The sequence below is a fragment of the Phascolarctos cinereus genome, unplaced genomic scaffold, assembly GCF_003287225.1.
Source record: "Phascolarctos cinereus isolate Bilbo 61053 unplaced genomic scaffold, phaCin_HiC Scaffold_9;HRSCAF=440, whole genome shotgun sequence".
NCBI lineage: Eukaryota > Metazoa > Chordata > Mammalia > Diprotodontia > Phascolarctidae > Phascolarctos > Phascolarctos cinereus.
This window is the reverse complement of record NW_027556402.1, coordinates 230,440,321-230,463,651: the sequence shown is the minus strand read 5'-3', so window position 1 is coordinate 230,463,651 and position 23,331 is coordinate 230,440,321. Positions and strand designations below refer to the sequence as shown.

General features: G+C 37.2%; 1 protein-coding gene across 1 annotated transcript in view; it reads right to left on the bottom strand.

The window, feature by feature from the left end:
- The window catches only part of QSER1 (glutamine and serine rich 1), an 86,410-nt gene that overhangs the window by 35,878 nt on the left and 27,201 nt on the right, over nucleotides 1-23,331 (bottom strand). The window contains 2 exon segments of the mRNA XM_020963938.2: nucleotides 5,486-5,647; nucleotides 6,329-6,441. Of these exon segments, the coding sequence (XP_020819597.2) occupies nucleotides 5,486-5,647; nucleotides 6,329-6,441 (275 nt within the window).

Sequence of the window (23,331 nt, the reverse complement as noted above, 5' to 3'; positions counted from 1 at the left end):
ACTACTATTTTGTGTAGAGAATACTGCATTTGGAGAGCCAGGAAAGACCTGGGTTTGAACCTCAATACATGTAGTTATTTCACAGGATTAGAGTAAGGAAAGGGCTTTGTAAACTTTGAAGTGTTTAGGGCAGCTAGGTGGCTCAGTGAATAGAGCACTGGCCCTGGAGTCAGGAGGACCTGAGTTCAAATCTGGCCTCCAACACCTAACACTTACTAGCTGTGTAACCCTGAGTAAGTCATTTAACCCCAACTGCCTCACAAAAAAGAAACCAAAACAAAACTTTGAAGTGTTCTTTCCATTTCAGATATTATCAGAGTGTTCTCTTTCAAGTTTTCTTGGACAAATGTCTTTCTTAGGCACTTGAGGGCCTATATGGATATTAACAATATTACACTATTATGTGTCCTACACCTATACCTCTTCCTATCTCTGCACGATGGCTTTTTTTTTTAACCAAATGAACTCTAAAGGTGAATCTAGATAAATTTCTGGTGGCTTCAGCAAATTTAGTAATAAGAAAAGTTCCTATATTTGTGTATAATACATGGTTATAATGTGGCATTAAGATATTATGAAGTCATTGTTCCCTCCACCCATCTCCAAGGTCACTTTATTTCACAATGAGAAACTGTAGAAAACATTTCCATTCTGTTTCATGCTTTGAAAAATCTATTAAAATTACTTTAATTGGGCACTGGTAGGTAACTCAGTATAACTATGAAAAGAATCTCATTGTGCCTATATTTTGGGATTCAAAGGCCTAGAACCTGAATTCAATTCTATTATAAGCTTGATACTGATTACAACAATGATTTTAAAAATTAAAAACTTAATAAAAAGAATTTTCTTTATGTTAGAATTTTTAAAATTAATGTAAACCAAATACAGATATTTACAAAGAAGGTATTAATTATTCTTTGAAATAAGTGAAAAAAGTCTTCTGTTCATTGTAAACATGTATATACACACCTGAAGCAGAGCTTATTTCCCCCCTCAAAAAAACAGAAGAAAATGTAACTCTACTTAAAGCCTGGATAACAAGCTTCAAACTAATTTTTTTACAGACTGAATTTAAATCTGCAACACAAAAAGACTTTAAGAGGGGGAGGGAAAAGCTTTTCTAGAATATTACTTTAATGAGATGATGAGAAATTGTAGTTCAGACATTTTATCTGAAGAACTTGGCTATATTTCTTTTATTCATCACCTGGTGATATTTGCACTATTATTTTTACTTTCAAAATTTCTCATTCATAATCTAGGTGCCAAGGTTAAAAAGCCTTAAAGATACCAAATATTTTTAGAAATATAAAGAAAAATGAGATAAAACAGAAGGGAAAAAACCTCACACAAATCATAAATCTGAAATAAACTAACTTTTAGAATAGCATCTTGTGAGAGCTTTACTTAACAAAATGATTGTTTTGTGTTTTGGGAAGTATTCTGTATAACTTATAAAAATTAATCTTCTACAACTCTTTACTATGCTACACACAAAGTCTATAATCAGAAAAATAAATTAGATCAAATCTTTTCTACTTAGAAAAGTGCTGCTCCTCCTAAAGAGAGGAAGAAGCTAGAACCAAACACTACTAAAAGGGGAGATAGATGGATAGATAGACAGATATCACAGATATATACATATATATACATATACATATATACACACACCCACACATATATGTATACACATACATGAAAACCTATAATTTTAAACTTGTCACACTTCACCACTGCCAAAAATATTTAAGCTTTTAAATTAAATGACACAAACATTTAAATGCTGCCTATAAGAAATTCTAGGTTCTATAGGTTTTTAAGGTATTAATAATCTACATATTTTCAAGGCACATTTTCTATGAAATCCCTTCGAGAACAATAATTCCCTCTGCCACACATGTGATAAGTGGTCATTCAACCTTTTTTCAAAGATACTTAATGAAGAGAGAACTCACTGACTCCAGGTGGAGCCCATTAAGCCTGAGGCTAAGTTTAATTCTGAGTCAACAAATCTCAGCATTAGAAGGGACCACAGAGACCATTTTAATTCAATCCATACCTGAACTATTTCCTTTAAAAAGTTATTAGGAAGATTTTTTTCTTACATCAAACCTAAATCTCCCTTTCTATAACTCTGAGTAGCCAGCATGTCCCCTACTAAGGATACTGGATTTGGAATCAAAGAACCAGGGTACAAATCTCATTTCTGCCATGCATCACTACCTGTATGATGCAAGGTATATCATTTAACCTTCTCAGGCCTCAGTTTCTTCATCTTTAAAATGAGGTAATTAGACTAGATGAACAATTCTTCTACCTCTACAATGATGGTGTAGAATAAACCTAATCACTTTTCCTCATGACGCCCCACAAGTACTTGAAGACAGTTATTATCCTCCTCCCCTTAAGCCTTCTTTTCTCCAGGCTAAATATCCCTAACTCTGTAAACTCTTTCTCACATGCCCTAACTTCCCGACTATTCATCATTCTACTGCCTCCCTCTGGATACACATTAGCTTCATTAATGTCATTTCTACCATGTGGTACCCAGAACTGATGACAATACTATCTGAGGTCAAAACAAAGCAGACTATAACAAGACTGTCACCTTCCTCACAGGCTCACCTAGGCCAGCCTGCTCATTTTACAGATGAGGATTTTACAAATGAGGAAAGTGAGGCCCACAGAGATGAAGGGAAGTATGGTATACAGGTAGTAAGTGTGGCATAGCTGACATCTGAACTCAGCTCCTCTGTCTCCAAATCCAGTGTTCTTTCCACAATAACACACTACCTCTTGACAGTCTAAAATTATATTCTTATTTTGAGTACTGTATCACATGAGGACTAATATTGAACTTTAGCTCTGATTTTGGGTCAAGAGGACTGGGTTCAAAGCCCTGGCTTTGCTATTTACTGCTAGTGTGAGGCTGGGCGACTTCTCATGGCCTTGGTTTCCTCATTTGTAAAATGACCTCTATAGGTCCGTCCAGCTCTAAATCTGTCATCCTATGGAAATTATATGACCTGAGAACTGGAAAGGACCTCATCAGCCATCTAGTTCAATCTACACATGAAAGGAACCCTCTCTACAACTATGGTAGTACCAGGATGGGAGGAAAACATATCTGACCCTCCACTATAGTAATTCTAAGAAAAACAAAATGAAGTTGATTTGACATGACCTATCGTTGATGAAGCCATACTGGCTATTTGTGATCACTACTTCCTTTCCTAGATCCTCACTGTTTTCCTAATGACACATTAGAGAGTTTTTTCAGGAATTAAAGTCAAGCTCACTAGCCCATAATTTGAAGACCATACTCAAGTGCTTTTCAAAGTTGAGTCCTATTCCCTTCTCTAATCATTTGATATCTCTACTATTCTTCACCTTCTTTCAAATATAACAACAGTGTTTCGGCAATCTTATCTACCAGTACTTTCAATACCTTAGAATGGAGGTACTTCATTTGAACCAGATGACTTGAATTCACAAACAGCAACTGGGTACCATCTCCTTACCTTGGATTTCAGTTCTCTATAAGCTACTTTTCTTCGGGACTTTCTAATCCAAATACTATTTTCTCCTCAGAAGAAAGAACAGAAGCAAGGAGTGGCTGTGCCTCTTGCCTTCTGTTATCATGCCATACGGCCTTCACAGTGGCCCTATTCCTTCTCTGATCTTTTTCACTGATATAGCCCAAAGTGCTATTGCCATGATGAGCTCTTCTCTCTAGCCTCACGTAATATCCTTACTCTAGCACTCCTGACATTATTTTTTAAAAATAAGGTATTTTTTCTAGTTACATGTAAAGACAAATTTTAACTTTTCTAAATTTTGAGTTCCATTATTTTCTCCCTACCTTCCTGAGCTCTTTCCTCCCCAAGATGGTAATTTGATATAGGTTATATATACGCAATCATGTAAAACGTATTTCCATATCAGTTATGTTGTGAAAGAAGAAACAGACCATAAGAAAACTATGAAAAAAATGAAGAAAGTGAAAATAGTATGTTTCTATCTGCATTCAGACTCCATCAGTTCTTTCTCTGGATATGATAGCATTTTCCCCCATGAGTCCTTTGGATCACTATATTGCTAAGAAGAGCTAAGTCATTCATAACTGATCATTGTACAACACTGCTGTTATTGTGGACAATGTTTTTCTGGCTTTGCTCACTTCACTTTGCATCATCAGTTCATGTAAGTCTTTCAAGATTTTTCTGAAATGTCTGCTAGTAATTTTGTATAGCGTTAACAGTATTCCATTACATTTATATACCACAACTTGTTCAGCCATTCCCCAATTGATGAGCATCCCCTCAATTTCTAATTCTTTGCCACCACAAAAAGAGCTGCTATAAATATTTTTGTACAAGTAGGTCCTTTTCCCTTTATTTTGATCTCTTTGGGATATAGACCAAGTAGTGGTATTGCTGGACCAAAGGGTATGCACAGTTTGATTTGCCTTTGGGCTTAGTTCCAAATTGTTCTCCAGAATGGTTGGATCAGTTCACAACTCTATCAGCTGTGCATCAGCATCTCAATTTTCCCACATCACCTCCAACATTTATCATTTTCCTTTTCTGTCATACTGGCCAATCTGATACGTGTGAGGTGGTACCTCAGAGTTGTTTTAATTGCATTTCTCTTATCATAGTGCATTTTTTTTCATATGACTATAAACAGCTTTTATTTCTTAATCTGAAAACTGCATGTTCATACCCTTTGACCATTTATCAATTGGGGAAGACTAGTATTCTTATAAATTTGACTCAGTTCCCTGTGTATTTGAGAATGAGGCCTTTATCAGAGACATCTGCCGTAAAAATTTTTCTCTAGCTTTCTGCTTTCCTTCTAATCTGAGTTGCATTAGTTTTGTTTATATAAAACCTTTTTAATTTAACATAATCAAAATTACTCCACTTTATACCTCATAATGCTGTCTATCTCTTATTTGGTCATAAATTCTTTCCTTCTCCATAGATTAGTCAGGTAAACTATTCCATGCTCTCCTAATTTGCTTATGGCATCACCCTTTATATTTAAATCATGTACCCATTCTGACCTTATCTTGATACACAATGTATAATGTTGGTCTATACATCATTTCTGCCATACTGTTTTCCAGTTTTCCCAGCAGTTTTTGTCAAATAGTGAATTCTCGTTCCAGAAGCTAGGGTCCTTCAGGTTTATCAAACACTACATTACTGTGGTCATTTACTACTGTGTCTTGTGTACCTAATCTATTCCACTGATCCACCACTCTATTTCTTAGCTAGTAACAGATAGTTTTGATAATCGCTGGTTTACATTAAAGTTTGAGATCTGTTACAGCTAGTCCTCATGCTATTTTTAAAGGGCCATACCAAATTTTTGTTTTCATCATAGAGAAAAATCTTGTGTACAAATTATTTTAAAATCTATGCTGGATCACGAATTACTAGTTTGCTGACAAGCTTAAAAATTCAGAAAATATTACCTGTCTGCCATGATGGAGCCCTGAATTGCGGTAAAAGAGTAGTTCCTGAAGAAGTAGCTGGAGCAGTTCGGGATTCAATAGCAGATAGAAAATTCATTACTGAAGATTCTTTAGCATTAGTGCCAGCACTGTTCATATTAGTATCAAATATTCCAGAAAGACCTACATGTTAAAATAAAATATATTACAAAAATAAATATACATATTGTTTCCACCTACATTTACAAAAACAAGTTCCGGCAGTTTACAATTAATTTGAAATAAAGAAAATTCTTCCCCAATAATGCTGTTTCAATTAAATTAAAATTTACTTTAAAAATTCTAATCTCTTAGGGCTTTGTGGCGCCCACCTGTAATCCCTGTTTAGAGGAAGAAGCTCAGGTCAATATATGACCTGAGCTTATGCATTCTGAACTGCAGCAGGGCTAAAGCCTATTGTTAAATCCAGCACCAAGATGATGAGTGCACAGGAGGCAACAGGCTGCCTAAGGAGTAAATCTGCCCACATCAGACATTTTGCAGGTCAAAACTTCTGTGCTGATCAGGAGTGAGATCAGGCTTGGGAGGAGCTACTGTACTTCCAGCCTAATCAAGATAGGTCTCAAAGACACACAAAAAAACTACAGTTTCATTTCTCTAAATATTATGCAAAATTTTAAATCTAATATTTATCTTTATTAATCCATTAGTATGATAGAAAGTTTTCATTCTTATATTTATCTGAGTTTCCTTTCAGTATGGCTCTCTTTCTATCCACATTCACAACTAAAATATGTGCAGCACTCCCACTCCTCTTCTGAAAACTGTGCGGAGTCATGACAGACTTGACAACAGAACTGTTACCGGTGGAATGATGGGTGGCAGCATATCCAGGAAGCTGATGAGAGGTGCCATAATTCTGTCTGTGAAGAAGATCCGTTTCAGATTGTGATGAATGTCCTCCTCCATAGTTTAAACTAGAGAATATTAAAAGTAGAGACTAAAGATAACATGTCCCAATACCACAAACAGATAAAACTTAGGTAAGCCAAAAAGCTTTAACCAATGATTTGATTAACATTACTACAGATACAAATCAATGAAACAAAAGTTAGTTTGATCAAAATAAACAAAGGATCCGTGATTTTCTCCAATGGAAGCGTGGTCAGGCAACTTCCACTTGAAGCAGCCTATAGTCAGACAATTTGAACCTAATCTTCCTTACCTCCAACCCAGGATTCTGGCTACTTTGTCACGATGAAAAAATGTTTCAATGACACAAGGAAAAAAGATTTAAAAAAAAAAAGTATGGTATCTATATTTAATATTTGCCTCAAGAGCAATCTTAATTGAAGTCAGATAATAAAATAAGGAATATGTTTATGATTTAAGCGAAATAAAAAGTTTCAACAAATACCACTTTTAGAGTCTCAAATCAGTTTTAAGCAATAAAATAAAGTATTTCCATTTGTATATACATATATATGGAACATATACAATTTTACAGATTTTTCTTTCTACTTTCATTTTTCCAGCCCTGCCATTTCAGTTACATTCTAACTAACAAGTATTTATTAGTGCTTATGCCAACTGTGCTAGGTGCTGGAGGTACAAAGACAAGAATGCACTCAAGTACTCTTGGAGGTTCTATAAACTTATTATTTGCATAAATAAAATAAAGTTTTGTTTAATTCAAAGCAAAAGTTAAAAAAAAACTCACCACATTTTCGAGTCTTCTCCTGAACTCCCCCTCAAACTGCTAGAGACCTCAGAAATTACCTTTCTTTGGTGATATGCAATTATGTGGTTTAAGGAACACAATGTAAGCTCCTTAAGAGCAGCAACTGTTTGACTACTGCCTATCCCCAAGACCTGGCAAACTGCCTGGCACACAAGTGCAATAAACACTTACTATCAATGGACTAAATTGAGAAATGTTTTTGTACTTATTTGAGTAGGGATATCTGGCATTCTCAGAATTCCCTAAATTTAAAGGGTAAACAATGCCTGCTTTCAAGGAGCTTCCATTCTAATGGTGTGACAACATATGAATAACTAGGTCTGTACAAGAAGGAAATATTAGAAGAGAAGGCTCTAGAAGCTGAGGGGACCAGGAAAGACCTCTTGCAGAAGGTGAGATTAGAACTGAGTCTTGAGACCAAACATAATAGTTAAGGAAAAAGGTGCAATATAGCCCAAATCCCCTATAAACTATTCCACAAAGATCTAGCAAACACACCAAACCAAGTCCTGATCATGTAATTACAAGGAAAATTCAGAGAGTCTTTTTTCTGGACCAGTTCAATAGAAGTCTTAGGATGCTGGAGACAGGGTCTAGCCAGGAAGACAGAGAAAAGAATCTTCCATTAGACACTGAGTTGGGGCTTGGGGATATGTACACTAGGGCAGTAAGAGGTTTGAGATTTAGTAGAGAAGAGTCTGTAGCTGTGCAGGGTCAAATGGCATGCCTGTCAAACCCTAGAGCTGAATTATAGATCCAGCATGGACTTGGGAAGGAACTTGACACCCTGGAAGTCCAAGGAAGAGAATGTTTGGGAGTCTAAAACTGTGTACTGGGCAAGGAGCAGAAACATATTAAGCAGTCACTGTATGGCTCTGACCCTTGGATTTTAGATCCAGCCCTCAACCCAGTCTGAAGACTACAAATAAATAAACAGGTCAGGAGCTCAGGATCCAAGAGAGCCTACAATTCTGTCGTTTTAAACTTGCAGAGACATCCAGCTAGCGGATGGTATTTGGGGCCAGCAATAATCAAATGAAAATCCAACCAAGAGCAAGTCTATACTGCTGTTACCCAGACCCAAATTCAAGTCAGGAGTTTGCAAAACTCAAACCCAGAGAGCAGTGATTAGATAGCTTTGGGTGCACTGAAAGCTTACAGGTATGGCCAGCCTGAGCTGTCCAAGCTCAACATTACCCATAAATGTTACACTTGATTACAAACTCTGATATTCTCTGGTTGGACCATAACCTCTTCTTATTCTATCTTTTTCTGTAACTAACTTCTCCTAAACCTACTCTTCCCCATCATTGGGTTTTTAGTCCCTCTTGGTCTTATTCTTAATCTATTATTTATTTTTAACATTCTTTTCTTTTTAAATTTTGAGTTCTAAATTCTCTCCCTCCACCTACTGGGAAGGCAAGCAATTTATCAATTATACATATGAAATCATGCAAAACATTTCTGTATCAGTCATATTTCCAAAAAAAAAAGCATAATTTGTACTCAGAGTTCATCATTTCTCTCTCTGGAGGTAGACAGCATTTTTTCACCATGAGTCCTTTGGAATTGTCTTGGATCACTGTATTGATCACAGTAGCCAAGTATTTCACAGTTAATCATCATTACAACATTGCCATTTAATGTGCACAATGACCTCCCAGTTCTTTTCACTTCACTTTACATCAGTTCATATAGGTCTTCCCATATTTCCCTGACACCCCCTCCTCAGTCATTTTTTATAGCACAATAATACTCCAGCACAGTCATATGCCACTCAGATTCTTAGACCAAGGGAGCAAACAGAAAATAGAAAGAATCCACTGATAATTTCCTGAAAGAAACTTCAAAATGAAAACTCCCAAGAACATTACAGCCAAAATCCAGAGCTTTCAAGGCAAAGAAAAAATTCTACAAGCAACTGGAATGAAAGAATTACTAAAGGGCTACAGTCAAGATCATACAAGATTTAATAGCTACCACTAAAAAGAAAAAGAACTTGGAACGTGATATTCTAAAAAGCAAAAGATATATGCTTAAGACAGAGAATGATTTATCCAGTAAAACTGAATATAAACCTACAGGGGAAAAAAAATAGAACTTTAACGGAAGAGAGGACTTATAAACATTACTGGTAAAAAGAACAGAGCTAAGCAGAAACTTCAAAATACAAACATAGGAGAATCAGAAGGGCTAAAAAAGGATGAAACATATGCATTCTAATGGAGGAAATAAGTATCCTCCCAGAAACCCAGTATCACAGAGGGATCAGAGGGAATTGAATAAGACAGAGGGCATTGAAGTGACTTGGTTACATTTTTTAAAAAAAGAAAGGAATGGAAGGGAGGATGAAATACACTAGGGAAAAAAATGGGAAAGGAAGTTTTGTGGAAACACAATCAGGATAACACAAGATTTAGCAGCTTCTACATTAAAGGACCGCAGGGCATGGAATATAATATTCCAGAGGGCAAAGGAGACAGGATTACAACCAAGAATCACCCACCCAGCAAAACTGAGTATAATCCTTCAGGGGAAAAAATGGTAATTCAGTGAAATAGAGGACTTTCAAGCATTTTTGATGAAGACCAGAGCTGAATAGAAAATTTGACTTTCAAATACAAGACTCAAGTGGAAAATGAAGAGGTAAACAGGAAAGAGAAATCATAAGAGACTTATTAAGGTTGAACTGTTTAATATTCCTGCATGAAAAGATATTTATAACTCATGACACCTTTATCAGTATTAGGGTAGTTGGAGGGAAAAAATTATATGTATGTATAGATAGATAGAAAGATAGAAGGCACAGGGTGAGTTGAAGATGAAGGGGTGATATCTGGAGAATAAAATTAAGGGATGAGAGAGAGAGGAGGAGGAGGAGAGGGAGAGGTAGAATGGGGTAAATTATCTCACAAAAAAACAGAAAAGAAAAGGCTCTTACAGTGGAGGGAAAGGGGAGGAAGGTGAGAGGGAATGAGTGAATCTTATTCTCATAGGATTTGGCTTAGGGAGGGAATAACATATACACACATTCAATGGGGTATGAAAATCTGTCTTACCCTACAGGGAAATGGGGGGGAAGGGAACAAGACAGCAGGGGGATGACAGAGAGGAGGGCAGATTGGGAAAGGGCATAATCAGAAGCAAATACTTCTGAGGAGGGACAGGGTCAAAAGAAAGAACAGAATAAATGGGGGGGGCAGGACAGGATTAAGGGAAATAAGAGTTAATATTTCACAACATGTCTACTATGGAAGTGTTTTGCATAACTGCACATGTATAACCTATATTGAGTTGCTTGCCTTTTCAATGAGAGTGGATGGGGAAGGAGGGAGAAAATTTGGCCAAATTTTTAAAAACACATGTTAAAAAAAAGTTTTTACATGCAACTGGGAAATAAGAAATACAGGAAATGGGGTACAGAAATCTATCCTTCCCTACAGGAAAACAGAAAGGGAAGGGGATAAGAGAAGGGGGGGAGAGATAGAAGACAGCACAGATTAGGGGAAGGGGCATTCAGAATGCATGCCATCGTGGGGTGGGGAGAAGGGTGACATGGGGTGAAAATTTGGAACTCAAAATCTTGTGGAAGTAAATGTTGAAAACTAAAAATAAATAAATTTATATTTAAGAGAGAGAGAGAGAGAGAGAGAGAGAGAGAGAGAGAGAAACTGATGAGATGTGCAAGATCCAACTGTGATAGACCATAATGATAAATTTCCCATAAAAGCCCTGTGGAAAACTTACAATTCCAAGGATGTAGCTATTTTGGTAAAAAAAATCAAAATTCACAGTGTACCATCTATAGACTTTATAAATAAGTATATGAGAGATTTAAATTTAACCTTAACTTTTATTAACCTTTCACTTGGGTCCAACTGAAAGGGGCAGGAGAAAATGAGCCTTTTACCTTGATATGCAGTTAAAATAAATGAAAATCTTGCACAAAACAAAACCAATTTGTTAATATGTGTTTCATTAGCATAATAAATTGAATAAAAGCATATTTCATTTGTGGCCAGATTCTTATCTGTATATTATAAAATCACCTACTATATTTGTATAAATGAGTGCCAACAACCAGAAATGGGGACCTAATCCATTAATCTCTGGTACATTATAGATGTCACTGCAAATAAGTCCTAGATTAGTTTGAATAATTATGCTGTCCATCTTTGCATATCTTAGTTGATTAATGATCTTTTTTACTGCTTAAGTATTTGTCTTACTGCTATAAACATTTAATCATCTACTCTATTATTCCCATTATCAAGGTAAACATTACTATTGTCAGAAGATAAGTAAATTAGGTGAGAATGGGCTACAGATGGATTAAGTACCCATAAAAGTTTATTCAGGAAGCACATTTATACAGCCCTTTAGAGTTTATAAAGCATTTGCCCTACAATACCCAAATGAAGAAACTCAAAGGGGAAGCAAATTACCATTGGGACATACCACTGAGCTAGGATTTAAACTTGGTCTCTCCTGACTCCCAAGGATCACCCAAATCAAACCAACAATTGCTTGCTACCAAAACCAAAACAATACCACCAATAACACATTAAGTCACCTAATATGCTAGCCAAAGATATATGCCTCAAGCTTATTTTGATAACAAGGTCCGACAAAAGGTACTACATCTGCCATGAGAAATGAACCTCCTACAGTGGGCAATAACATATAAACAGGGAAAAGTTCAGAGATAAAGAAATTCAATGAATTAATTTAAAATAAGAATATTAATTTGAATGCTTTCATTTTCAATGGTTCATGGATCAAATGAGTTTAGAAGCCACTTGTGCTTTAAAACATTTACTTGTGTGTCACTCTCTGTATGTATATATGTATGCATGTATATGCATAACTGAGATTACCTGTTAAATGAAAATAGTGCCCAAAAACAAAAGTATAAATAAGAACACAGACTCTTTGCTTTTAGCAAATACCTTATGTTCTTCCTCCAAGTGCTTTCATAAACAATAGCTCTTTCTAAAAGGGCACACATGTATGTTAGTATCAGAAAAGGTGAAGGAACAAATGATGCTAGAAATACAGAATTTAATTGAGGGGAATGGGGAAGGGAAGGGAGATCAGTTCTAAAGACAGAAAACATGATATTAAATAAACCAAATCACATTTGAATGCCAGTATCCATTAACGTGCTAAGAAAATACTGACATGGGGAAAAATATATCATATGCCTCCCCAGCCAACTCATATATTTAGTTAAAATTAAATGAAAATTAGCATCAAAGAAGGGAGCAGAGAGAAGGGGAAGATATATTAGAAGAAGCAACCTTTCTACTACCTACCTGGGTCACTGCCAGGCTGCTAGCCACTAAAATAAGCTACTACAATACTCCATTCCATTCCGAAAAAGCTCAGGAATCACTTTTACTGGGACAGGTACAAATGTGGCACGCCAAGATGATATAATTTTGCTTTCTGGCTGTTTTGAATTTAGTGACAGAAAATCTGTACTTAGGTGGAAATTTTCTCAGCTAAAACAAGGTGCAGTGACAATTTGGAGTTGGTAGTATTACTCAAGATAAGCAGATACCTGGGAGTATTTTACCCAGAGGTAGGACTTGAGAATTCTGAGACCTCAGTAGCCAACTAGTACAAACCCAAATGAAACAGGAATCCCCACTGCAGCATACTTGAACCCACGTCTTCCTTCTGTCCACTCTGCCACAGACTCCCTCCACATGCCCAGAAAATGATCATAAACTGTAAAGAATATGGATGATGGCCTAGAGAAAACTTAGGGAGAATATAACTATCTTCAAGTCTTTGAAGAACTTTCAGGTGGAAGAGGCATGTTCTTTTACCCCCAAAGTAGAAGTTACAGAGGCAGATTTAGGCTCAATGTAAGGGATGGTCTGCGAGGTCCCTGCTAACTCAAATTCTGTGATCTATCAGGTGGAATGTGTTACCTTGGAAGCTAGTGAGTTCTACTTCACAATCTTTATTAGAAGACTTAATGATCACTTGCCTGATACAATATAAAAGGAATTTTTGTTCAGGTAGGACTAAATGGTCAGTGGTCCCTTCCAATGCAGATTCTTTGAAACGCTTCACTACAAAACACCACTTTGGCAGCAGACACATTTTTACAGTTAAAATGCTCTATTATTCTATTGCCAAATCATCAACTAAAGGTAGAATCTCATTTTTTGCTTTTGCCAGATTAACTGAAAAGCAAAAGTAGAGAATCTTCAGCCCAGCAGCCAAATCTAGTCTTTCGCTTAACTTCACCAATCCTCCTGGTCAAACATTTACAAGTGAAGACCTTATTTACACCTATACTTGCAAAAACACAGCATGTTTTAATTCTTTAGTGACAATCTCCTAAAAGATCACAAGATGAAAATATACAATGTACACTGACTTTCAGACCAGGACTAAATAAATACTTGCTGAATTCAACATGCCTCTATTAGTGGCGTATTTCACACTTAAGTAAAATCAATAAACATTTATTAAGCACCAACTATGTGCCAGACACTATGCTAAGGGGGGGGGACACAAAGAAAAGGGGAAAAATAGTAGCTGCCCTCAAACGATGTGCAAACAAGCTATATGCAGGGTAACTTGGAGACAATCTCAGAAGGAAGGCACAATGATTAATAAGGGTAGGGAAAAGCTTCTTGTAGAAAGTGTGATTAAATCTGGGGTTTGAAGGAAGCTAGGGAAGCTATGAAGTAGAGATGAGAAGGAAGAAAAATTCCAGGCATGAGGGACAGCCAATGAAAATTCCCAGTTAGGAGATGGGAATATCTTGTGTGAGGAAGAGTAAGGCCACTGTCACTGGAGTGAAGTGGGTGGGGAAGTCAGTAGAGTATAAGAAAACTGTAAAGGAAGGAAGAGGCCAGGTTATAAAGGGCTTTAAAAGCAAAACAGGATTTTATATTTGATTATGGAGGTGACCGGGAACCACTGGAGTTGATTGAATTGGGATGGGAAGAGACAAGTGTAACATAATCAGACCTGAGCTTAGAAAGATCAATTTGACAGATGAATGGAGGATGGCCTGGAGTAGGGAGATCTGAGGCAAGGAAAACTACCAGCAGACTACTTGAAAAATCCAGGCATGAGGGGATGAAGTTTTTGTACCAGGGTGGCAGTAGTGATAAAAGAGGAAAGGTGGTGTATAAGAGAAATACCCTGGAGGCAAAATCGACAGGACTTGGCACCACTTTGGATACGGTGGGCTGAGAGTGAGGAGGTAAGGATGGCACGTAGGTTGTGAGCCTGGAGGACTAAGACTATAGCGGTGCCCCTGACAGTGACAGGGAAGTTAAGAAGAGTGGTTTTTGGGGGAAAATGAGTTCATTTTTGGACATGTTGAGTTTAAGATGTTTATGGTATAGTTTGAAGTGTCCAATAAGCAGTCAGAGATAGGATTCTGGAGGTTAGAGATTAGGCCAGACAAATGAATTTGAGAATCACAGACTTAAGGATGACAGCTGAATCCATGGGAGATGATGAAATAAACAACCAAATAGTATAGAGGTAGAAGAGGCCCAGGACGTAGCCTTCAGAGCACCCCCTTAAATGACCATGATGGAGAATTAACCTCTTGCATTTTAAAAATTCTTTGTTTTATTTATTGAATAGTTTTGCATTTCCTGTTCTTAATTTTAAAATATGAATAGAATGATATACACATACATATATATAAACTCCAATAAAGTCCATACAAACTAATTTTTAAAAATCTTTATTGAAAATAATATAAAGCAGTTTGCAAACCCTGAAACATATAAAGTGATCTTTTAAAAATAAATTTTAGGGCCAGCTAGGTAGCACAGCGGATAGAGCACCGGCCCTGGATTCAGGAGGACCTGAGTTCAAATTAGGCCTCAGACACATAACACTTACTACTAGCTGTATGACCCTGGGCAAGTCACTTACCCCTATTGCTTAACAAAAAAAAATTTTTTTTTAATAAAAATTTTATTGTATGGACCTCAACTGAAATAGAAATAGGCTTTCTGGCTATAATTATTTAACTCTTGTTAATCTAGTTTATAGGGAAGAATGTAAGTAGGGCTATTCTTTTCAAACTGCCTTTTTTTTTTAAAGCATCATCTTACTTTAAAATTTTTTTAAACTCTGGATTTAATAAAGAACATTTTCCTATACACATCTGAACACAAACGAGGATGGTATATGAAACTGAATCTCCATTTCATCTCTCTTGCTTTAAAATATATGTGTTAAATTCAATGTGTGAAAATTCTTTGTTAAAAAGATTTTTTTTAAATCAACCAAAATCCACCATCTCATCTGTCCACCCTATCTGAGAACACAAGAAAAATGAAAGCTATTACAAACATAAATAGTCAATCGAAACAAATTTCTACACTGGTCAAGTCCAAAAAAAATTTGTCTCATTCTGAGCCCTTCCCCTCTCTACCAGGTGGCATGTTTCCTCATTACAAATGGAATCTTGGTACTGGTGGCAAAATGGCATTCCATCACATTTATATAAGATAACTTGTTCAACCATTCTCTAATTAATGGGCACTCCCTCAGATTCCCATTCTTTGGCCCCTGAAAAGAAGCTAGATACATTTTTGTACAACCTTTTGTTTGTTTTGCTTAGGACTAATTCCTCCCTTACTCTGCCCTCTCTTTAATTCCCCCTCCTCCCTTTTGTTATTTAGTGATATGTATTTCTATACTCAACTCTGTGTGTGTCTTTCTTCTGATCAGTTGAGATAAGAGTGAGGTTCAAGGGTCAGCTGTTTCCCCTACCTGCTCCTCTATATAGATGTCTACTAGCACATCCTGATTATGTGAAATAATTTTCCCCCAACCTCCCTTTCCCTTTACTCCAGTGTATTCCTCTTTGCTTCTCCTTCCATTCTTTTTATGTGTAATCTGGCCATGACAGAACCACTCCTTGGCCTTGTCTAATCAGATTCCCCCTATAACTCCTGATGACAACGGGGATCAGAGGGAATGCTTGTGTACCATCACCTCCCCATATTTGAACATAAAGAGTTTCTCCTTGTTTAGTCTTTTATCACTGTTCACTCATGTTTACATTTTCATGTTTTTCTTCATTGTCACTAGCTTCTATTTTGTTCATTCTAATTTTATGGAAATCTGTTGCTTGGGCAACACTTTGCACATCCTGTGTCATTCCCCTGTTAATTCCCTATCCAATGCTTTCTTCCATTGCTTTCATTTCTTTTCCAAATTTTTCTTCAAGTGCTCTCTTTTCATTTATAAAAAGATATTTTAACTCTTGCTTCATCTCTTCCAGGAATTCTACTTGTTTGTGAACAAGCTGTGTTTTTCCTTTCTTCTAGGTATTTTGGAGTGATTTCTCTTCTGGGTTTCTGTCTTGAGCTTCCCCTGCCATAAGAATAGCTCCTTATAGGGAGATTCTTTTTTTTGTTTGCCCATTCTTCCAGCATACTTCTTGACTTCAAACTCGATTTAGGACAGGCTCTGCTGCACTTCGGAAAGTCTGGCCTTGTTCCATTGCTGCTTTCTTGGGGTACTGAGCACTGTTTTCCAGGATTTCAAAGACAGCCTGGGGACCTGCAAAGCTTTCAGTGCTCTAAAAGTGATCTCAGCCAGGGCAAAGTTTGATTGCTGCCCCCTGGTCTGCAAGTTCCTGACCTGGGTTTGAGTCTGAGCTGGCAGACTCAGTTCCTATCAGCCAACTGGAAAGCTCTTTTGGCTCAGAGTGGCAGTTGTAAGCTCCCTTTTGGTCCAGCATTTATACCCTAGTTACTCCTCTGCAGGCTGGGCTAGCTGTTAGAACTGAGACCCTGTTCTTTGCTTGGAGACCGAGCCACACACTTGCTGTTGGCTTCTGAATTTTCTTTCTTAATACTCATCCAGGGTCTCCCTACCTAGGAATACTAGCCCTGGATCTATGACCTGAAATTAGACAGTGAGCAACAAAGCTGCCAGTTTTACACCTGATCCTGCTGCTGTGCCCTGGTATGTGTCTAGGGGTGCACAGCCCCTCTCTGGGTGCTGCAGTGCTCCTACATGGTAGGGCTAGCTGGTCTGGATCAATGACTCCTGTGCCTTTTTCTGCGTTTCCCCACCAGAATTCAGCCTGGTGCATTTTCTAGATGTGCTTGGTAGAGCTCCACAGAGGGGAGCATGGCTCTCCTGCTTCCTTCCACTTGGTCACCTTGGCTTCCAATTCTCAGTGAATCACTTTCCAAACTGCCCTGCTTTGTCTGTGCCACCTTCTGTTCTCTTCTATGCATTTCTGAATGCCTATTGGCCTTTTTTTTTTTTTGCTAAGCCCTCTTCTCCCCCAACCCAAAATAGCACTCCCAAATTAAAAACAGAAAAAAATCCATCCAGGTAACAAATAAGCATGGTCAAGCAAAACAAATTCACAGAGTGGTCGTGTACAAAAATGTATATCTCATTCTGTACCTGGCATCCATTTCACGTGTGGCCCCTGTGCTTTATTACAGGTCCTCTGGACACTGTTGGTCATCAAGCATTCTGAAGTCTTTCAGAGTTGTATTTATTTACAATGTTATCACTGTATAAACCAGTCTCCTGATTCTGTTCACTTCAATCTACATGTTAAGGCAAGGTAAGAAGTATTTATTAAGAGTTTACTGTGTGCCAGGCACTGTGCTATGTGCTGGGGACACAAATACGATAAAGAAAGACAGCTCCTCTCTCCAAGGAGCTTACAGTCTAACAGCTTTGTTGAGGGGAGTGGCATAAAGAGAAGACACCCACAAGAAGGCACGGTGTTGAAATCTGGAAAGTCCAAAGAAAAGCAGGAGGGAAATTAAAACTGGAGGAACTACTCAAAAGGGAGGAACTCACCAATGGAAGGAGGGGGTCAGCATGGCAGAAGGATGTTTTGGGGTAAGAAAGCCCCAGGCACTAAGCAAAGTTCCACAGCTGAGATATGGTATTAAAGTAGTCCACACTACCCACAACTCTCTGAGATCATCTCTTTGCTATTTCTTACACTGCTACAATGTTTTATTCACATTCATACACCACAGTTTTTTTAGCCATTCCTCAGCTGACAGGCAACCCCCTTAGAGGTTCTAAAGCACAGGGACCACACGTGAAATGGGGAATGAGAAGGGCTACCTCTTCATCAGAAACTGGAGTAAAAGTGAAGATGGAGGCCATCGAAGAGAGGTTTCCATTTAAGTTACAATTAGGGATTGTTTTATTCTTTGCATCTGTATAGCCCTTCTCATTCCCCAACTGATAAATGGTCAAAGCATATAAACAGGCAGTTCTCAGATGAAGAAATTAAAGCCATCTATAGTCATATGAAAAAATGCTGTAAATCACTACTGATTAGAGAATATAAATCAAAACAACTCTAAGGTACCAACCACACCTATGAGACTGGCCAATATGACAGTACAGGAAAATGATAAATGCTGGAGAAGATGTGGGAAAATTGGAACACTAATGCATTGTTAGTAGAGCTGTGAAATGATCCAACCATTTTGGAGAGCAATTTGGAACTATGCCCAAAGGGCTATCAAAATGTGCCTACCCTTTGACCCAGCAATAGCACTTCTAGGGCTGTATCCCAGAGAGACCATACAAATGGGAAAAGGACCCACATGTACAAAAATATTTATAGCAGTTCTTTTTGTGGTGGCAAAGAATTGGAAATTGAGGGGATGCCCATCAACTGGGGAATGGCTAAAAAAGTTGTGGTATATGGAATACTATTGTGCTGTAAGAAATGATGAACAAGCTGACTTCAGAAAAACCTGGAAAAACTTATATGGTCTGATGCTGAGTGAAGTGAGCAGAACCAAAAGGACTTTGTACACAATAACAGCCACGTTATACAATGACTGAGATTGTTAAACTGAACCCTTCTCAGCATTAGGAGGATCTAAGACATCTCCAAAGGCCTCAGGATGGAAAATGCTGTCCACATCCAAAGAAAGAACTATGGAAGTCGAATTGCTATCACTTTATTTTTACCTTCTGTAGAGTTTTGTTTCATTTTTCTGATGGTTCCTCCTATTGGTTTTAATTTTTACTTACAACTTCACTAATGTGAAAATATGTTTAATTGGTATGTAAGTGTAAAGCCTATATCAGATTGTGAGCCATCTTGGAGAGGGTGAGGGGGAGGAAAAGGGAGAAAAATTTTCAACTCAAAAGCATATGGAAAAAATTAAAAAATTTTAAAAAAATTAAAAATTAAAAAAAAAAGAAAAGAAATGATGAACAGGCTGACTTCAGAAAAATTTGGAAAGACTTGTATGGTCTGATGTGGAGTGAAGCGAGCAGAACCAGGAGAACTTTGTACACAGTAACAGCCACATCATGCGATGACTAATACTGATAGAGTTAACCCTTCTCAGCAATACAAGGATCTAAGACCTCTCCAAAGGCCTCATGATGGAAAATGCTATCCATATATGAAGAAAGAACTACGGAATTTGAATGCAGATCAAAGCATACTATTTGCTATTTTTTTCCTTCTGTTGTGTTGTGTTTCCTCTTTCTGGTGGTTCCTCCTATTGGTTCTAATTCTTCCGTACAACATCACTAATGTGAAAATGTTTAATAGTAATGTATATGCATAGCCTATATCAGATTGAGTGCCATCTTGGTGGGGGGGGGAAGAAGAGGGACAAAAATGTAAAACTCAAAAGCCTATGGAAGTGATTGTTGATAATTCAAAATAAATTAATTTTTTAAAAAAAGGAAATACAACAATCTAAGACAATTCCAAAAGACTCATGATAGAAAATGCCATCCACATCCAGAGAAAGAACTATGGAGTCTAAATGCAGGTCAAAGCATACTATTTTCTCTTTATCGTGGTTTTTCCCTTTTGTTCTGATTCTTCTTTTACAACATGACTAACGTGGAAATACGTTTAATATGATTATACATGTACAGCCTATATCAGACTGCTTGCCATCTTGGAGAGGGGAAAGGGGAGGGAGGGAAGGGGAAAAAATTTGGAACTCAAAATCTTATAAAAGTGGATGTTGAAAACTTAAAAAAAGAAAAAAAGAAGTAGCCCTTCTGCTTTTTAAGAGTCGTACTTGACTGCTTGGAGAGAAGTCTAGACCCTAATTCTCTCTCTCATTCTTCCTATCTAATCAGTTGCCAGGTTTTATCTTTTCTAACTCTATGACATCTCTTTTCAGATCTGTCCTCTCCCTCACACAACTACCACCGTAGTTCAAACCTGAATCATCTTTTGCCTGATTATTGCAAAATCCTCCTAATTGCTATTCTTCTTTCCAGTCCACCCCCTCACTGGTATGTCTATCCACAACCGCTCAATTGATATTCTCAAACACAGGGCTCCTCACGTCAGTTCCCTACTCAAAAGTCTTCAGTTGCTTCCAACTGTCTTTATGATAAAATACAAACTACTGATTCAGGCACGTAAAAGTCCTCCACAATCTGGCTCTCACCTATCTTTTCAGTCTTGCTTTGTATTACTACTCCCCTTCACTTCTCTCTGTTCCAGTCTAACAAGAACCCCACAAACAACTGACGCCTTTCATTATAAGCATTAAAGAATTACTGAAGGAAGAAACTTTAAGAAACCTAGATTAAAATGAACATGGATATTAACTGCTTAAGTAACTCTGGAGAAGCCATTTTTCATCATAATACCAATTAAGACATTTATAGGACACTTAAAATTTTTCAAAATGCTTTATACAGAATAGACTATCTTATTTGAGCCTCACAATAGTACTATGTTGGTATTATCCCCAGTTTACAGGTATGGAAACTGGGTTTCCTTAAGTGACTTGCCCAAGTGGAATCTGAAAGCAGGTTTCTCTTGACCCCAAAGTGAACACTTGAGCTACTATACAAGCAGGGATGGCAATTTTAAAGATTAGTGTGAAAAGCCAAGATCTGAACCCAGGTCTTCTGACTCCAAATCCAGTCCTTAGTTTATCTGATTTTTTTTTCCCCGGTTTCAATGCCTAACAGAGCAGACACAAGTATTTGTTGCCTTTAATTGATTCTTCTAGGTACTATGACTCATAAGATGCAGTATCAGAGCTGACCTCATAGATTTTGGAGAATAGACCGCCTCATTTTACATATAAGGAAGTAGAGGCCAAGAGAAAGAAAGGAACTTCTCCAAGGTTACTGGAGTATCTAGAGGATATCAATGAAACATTGTTCTGTTTTGTAAAAAGAAATCCACACTGCTTGACAAGTACACTTACGAATTCAGCTATACTAAAGTTCTATTCTTACCTGTACCTCCTAATAAGCCTAACCGTTTTCACCAACTAAAAGATTAAAAAAAACCTTGTCTGACTGCTTGATTGGCTAGGTCATCAAGCTGCAATATGGAAATTTCCTTTCTCCAATTTAGGGAACAAAAACTCATCCAAATGAAAAGTTTAGCAAAGCCATAACCATCCAGACATAAAGCTCAAAGCTCTGGTCCCTAATTTTAAGTACTGCAGAGTAGGTTCTTAATGTCTGTCTTATCAAACATATGAAAAATATTTGGTATTTTCTACAAAAGTACCACTTACTAATGAATGTATCTTCAGATTCTAAGTACATTGTCTTGAAGGAAATTAATTTCTCATTTAGTTTCTGCATACCTACACCCAGTCATTATGATTTACCAAAAAGTTCTAACGCTTTTTACAACAAACATGATGGACTAAATTAACTGGCTTCTCCAGTTTCTACTGAGCAAGGGAGATTAAGTAGAGAAAGGTGCCATATTTCCAACCTAGCAAAGTTGGAGATCAGTCCATCAGTTTCAAACATCACATAAGCAGATCTAGAGACTTTCAGCAACTATCCAAACAAAAGGCTGCCAAAAGCCATTCGGGTAGCAGCTTTCTGCTGCTGCTCCACAGATGAAGAAATGAAATACGATGGTGATGTGGCATCTGCTTGGCTATATCCCTAATAACAAGAGCCACCACAGCCTGGCTTAGGCACAATTCCAAAGGAGTGCTGCATTTCATCATCTGTCCACTTCCTCGTCATCGCTTGTTTGGATTAGAAGCCCCACCTGTTGAATAAATACCTAGTTTTGTCAGCATTTTGCAGTTCTCCAAAGGATAGCACTAATATTTCTGTTGGACTCTTTTTAAAAGCAAGAATTAATGTATACAAGTTTTTTAAAAATCTCTATTTTGAAGCAACAGTTTTACAGAACAAGCTATGATAGTAAATTAATAATAATTGTTAGGGACAGCTAGGTGGCGCAGTGGATGAAGCACCGGCCCTGAAGTCAGGAGAACCTGAGTTCAAATCTGGCCTCAGACCAAACACCTGACACTTACCTGCTGTGTGACCCTGGGCTAGTCACTTAACCCCATTGCCTAACCAAAAAATAACAACAATAATAATAATAATTATTATTTATTGAATTGAAGTGCCTACTATATATAGGGCATTACTGTAGGCAATGAAGATAGATATAAAGACAAACAGGAAAAACAGTCTGCTGGGCCCAAGTCAGGAAATCTGGCTTCATATACTTACTAGTTGTGTGACCCTGGGCAAGTCACTTAACCCTGTTTGCCTCAGTTTCTCATCCATAAAATAAGCTGGAGAAGGAAATGGCAAACCACTCCAGTATCTTTGCCAAGAAAACCCCAGAAAGGGTCACAAAGAGTCAGACATGACTGAAACAAAGGGTTCCTAACTGGGAGTCAATTTTATTACTTCTCTGAGGTTAGGAAATATTGTACTGCAGACATGCAGAAAAATCTGTGTCAGGCATGGAGGCAAGAGAGATGGGAATATGCATTTTAGGGAGCAGCTCATAGGCCACTCTGGCTAAAAAACAGGGTGCAAGAAGTGGAGGAATATTAAATGTATGGAGAGGCAGGTAAAAGCCAGATTGCGAAGATTTTAAATGTCAGACTAAGAAATATATTTATACTAGAGGGAAAGAAGGAATAACATAGTCTGAGGTTTTATATAACTATATATATAGTTATATAACTATATATATATATATATAACTATATATATAGTTATATATATATATATAACTATATATATATAACTATATATATATAGTTATATATATATATATAAAACTATATATATAGTTATATATATATATATATATATATGAATAAAGGCAACTGGAGGTAAGTGACTTGCCCAAGGT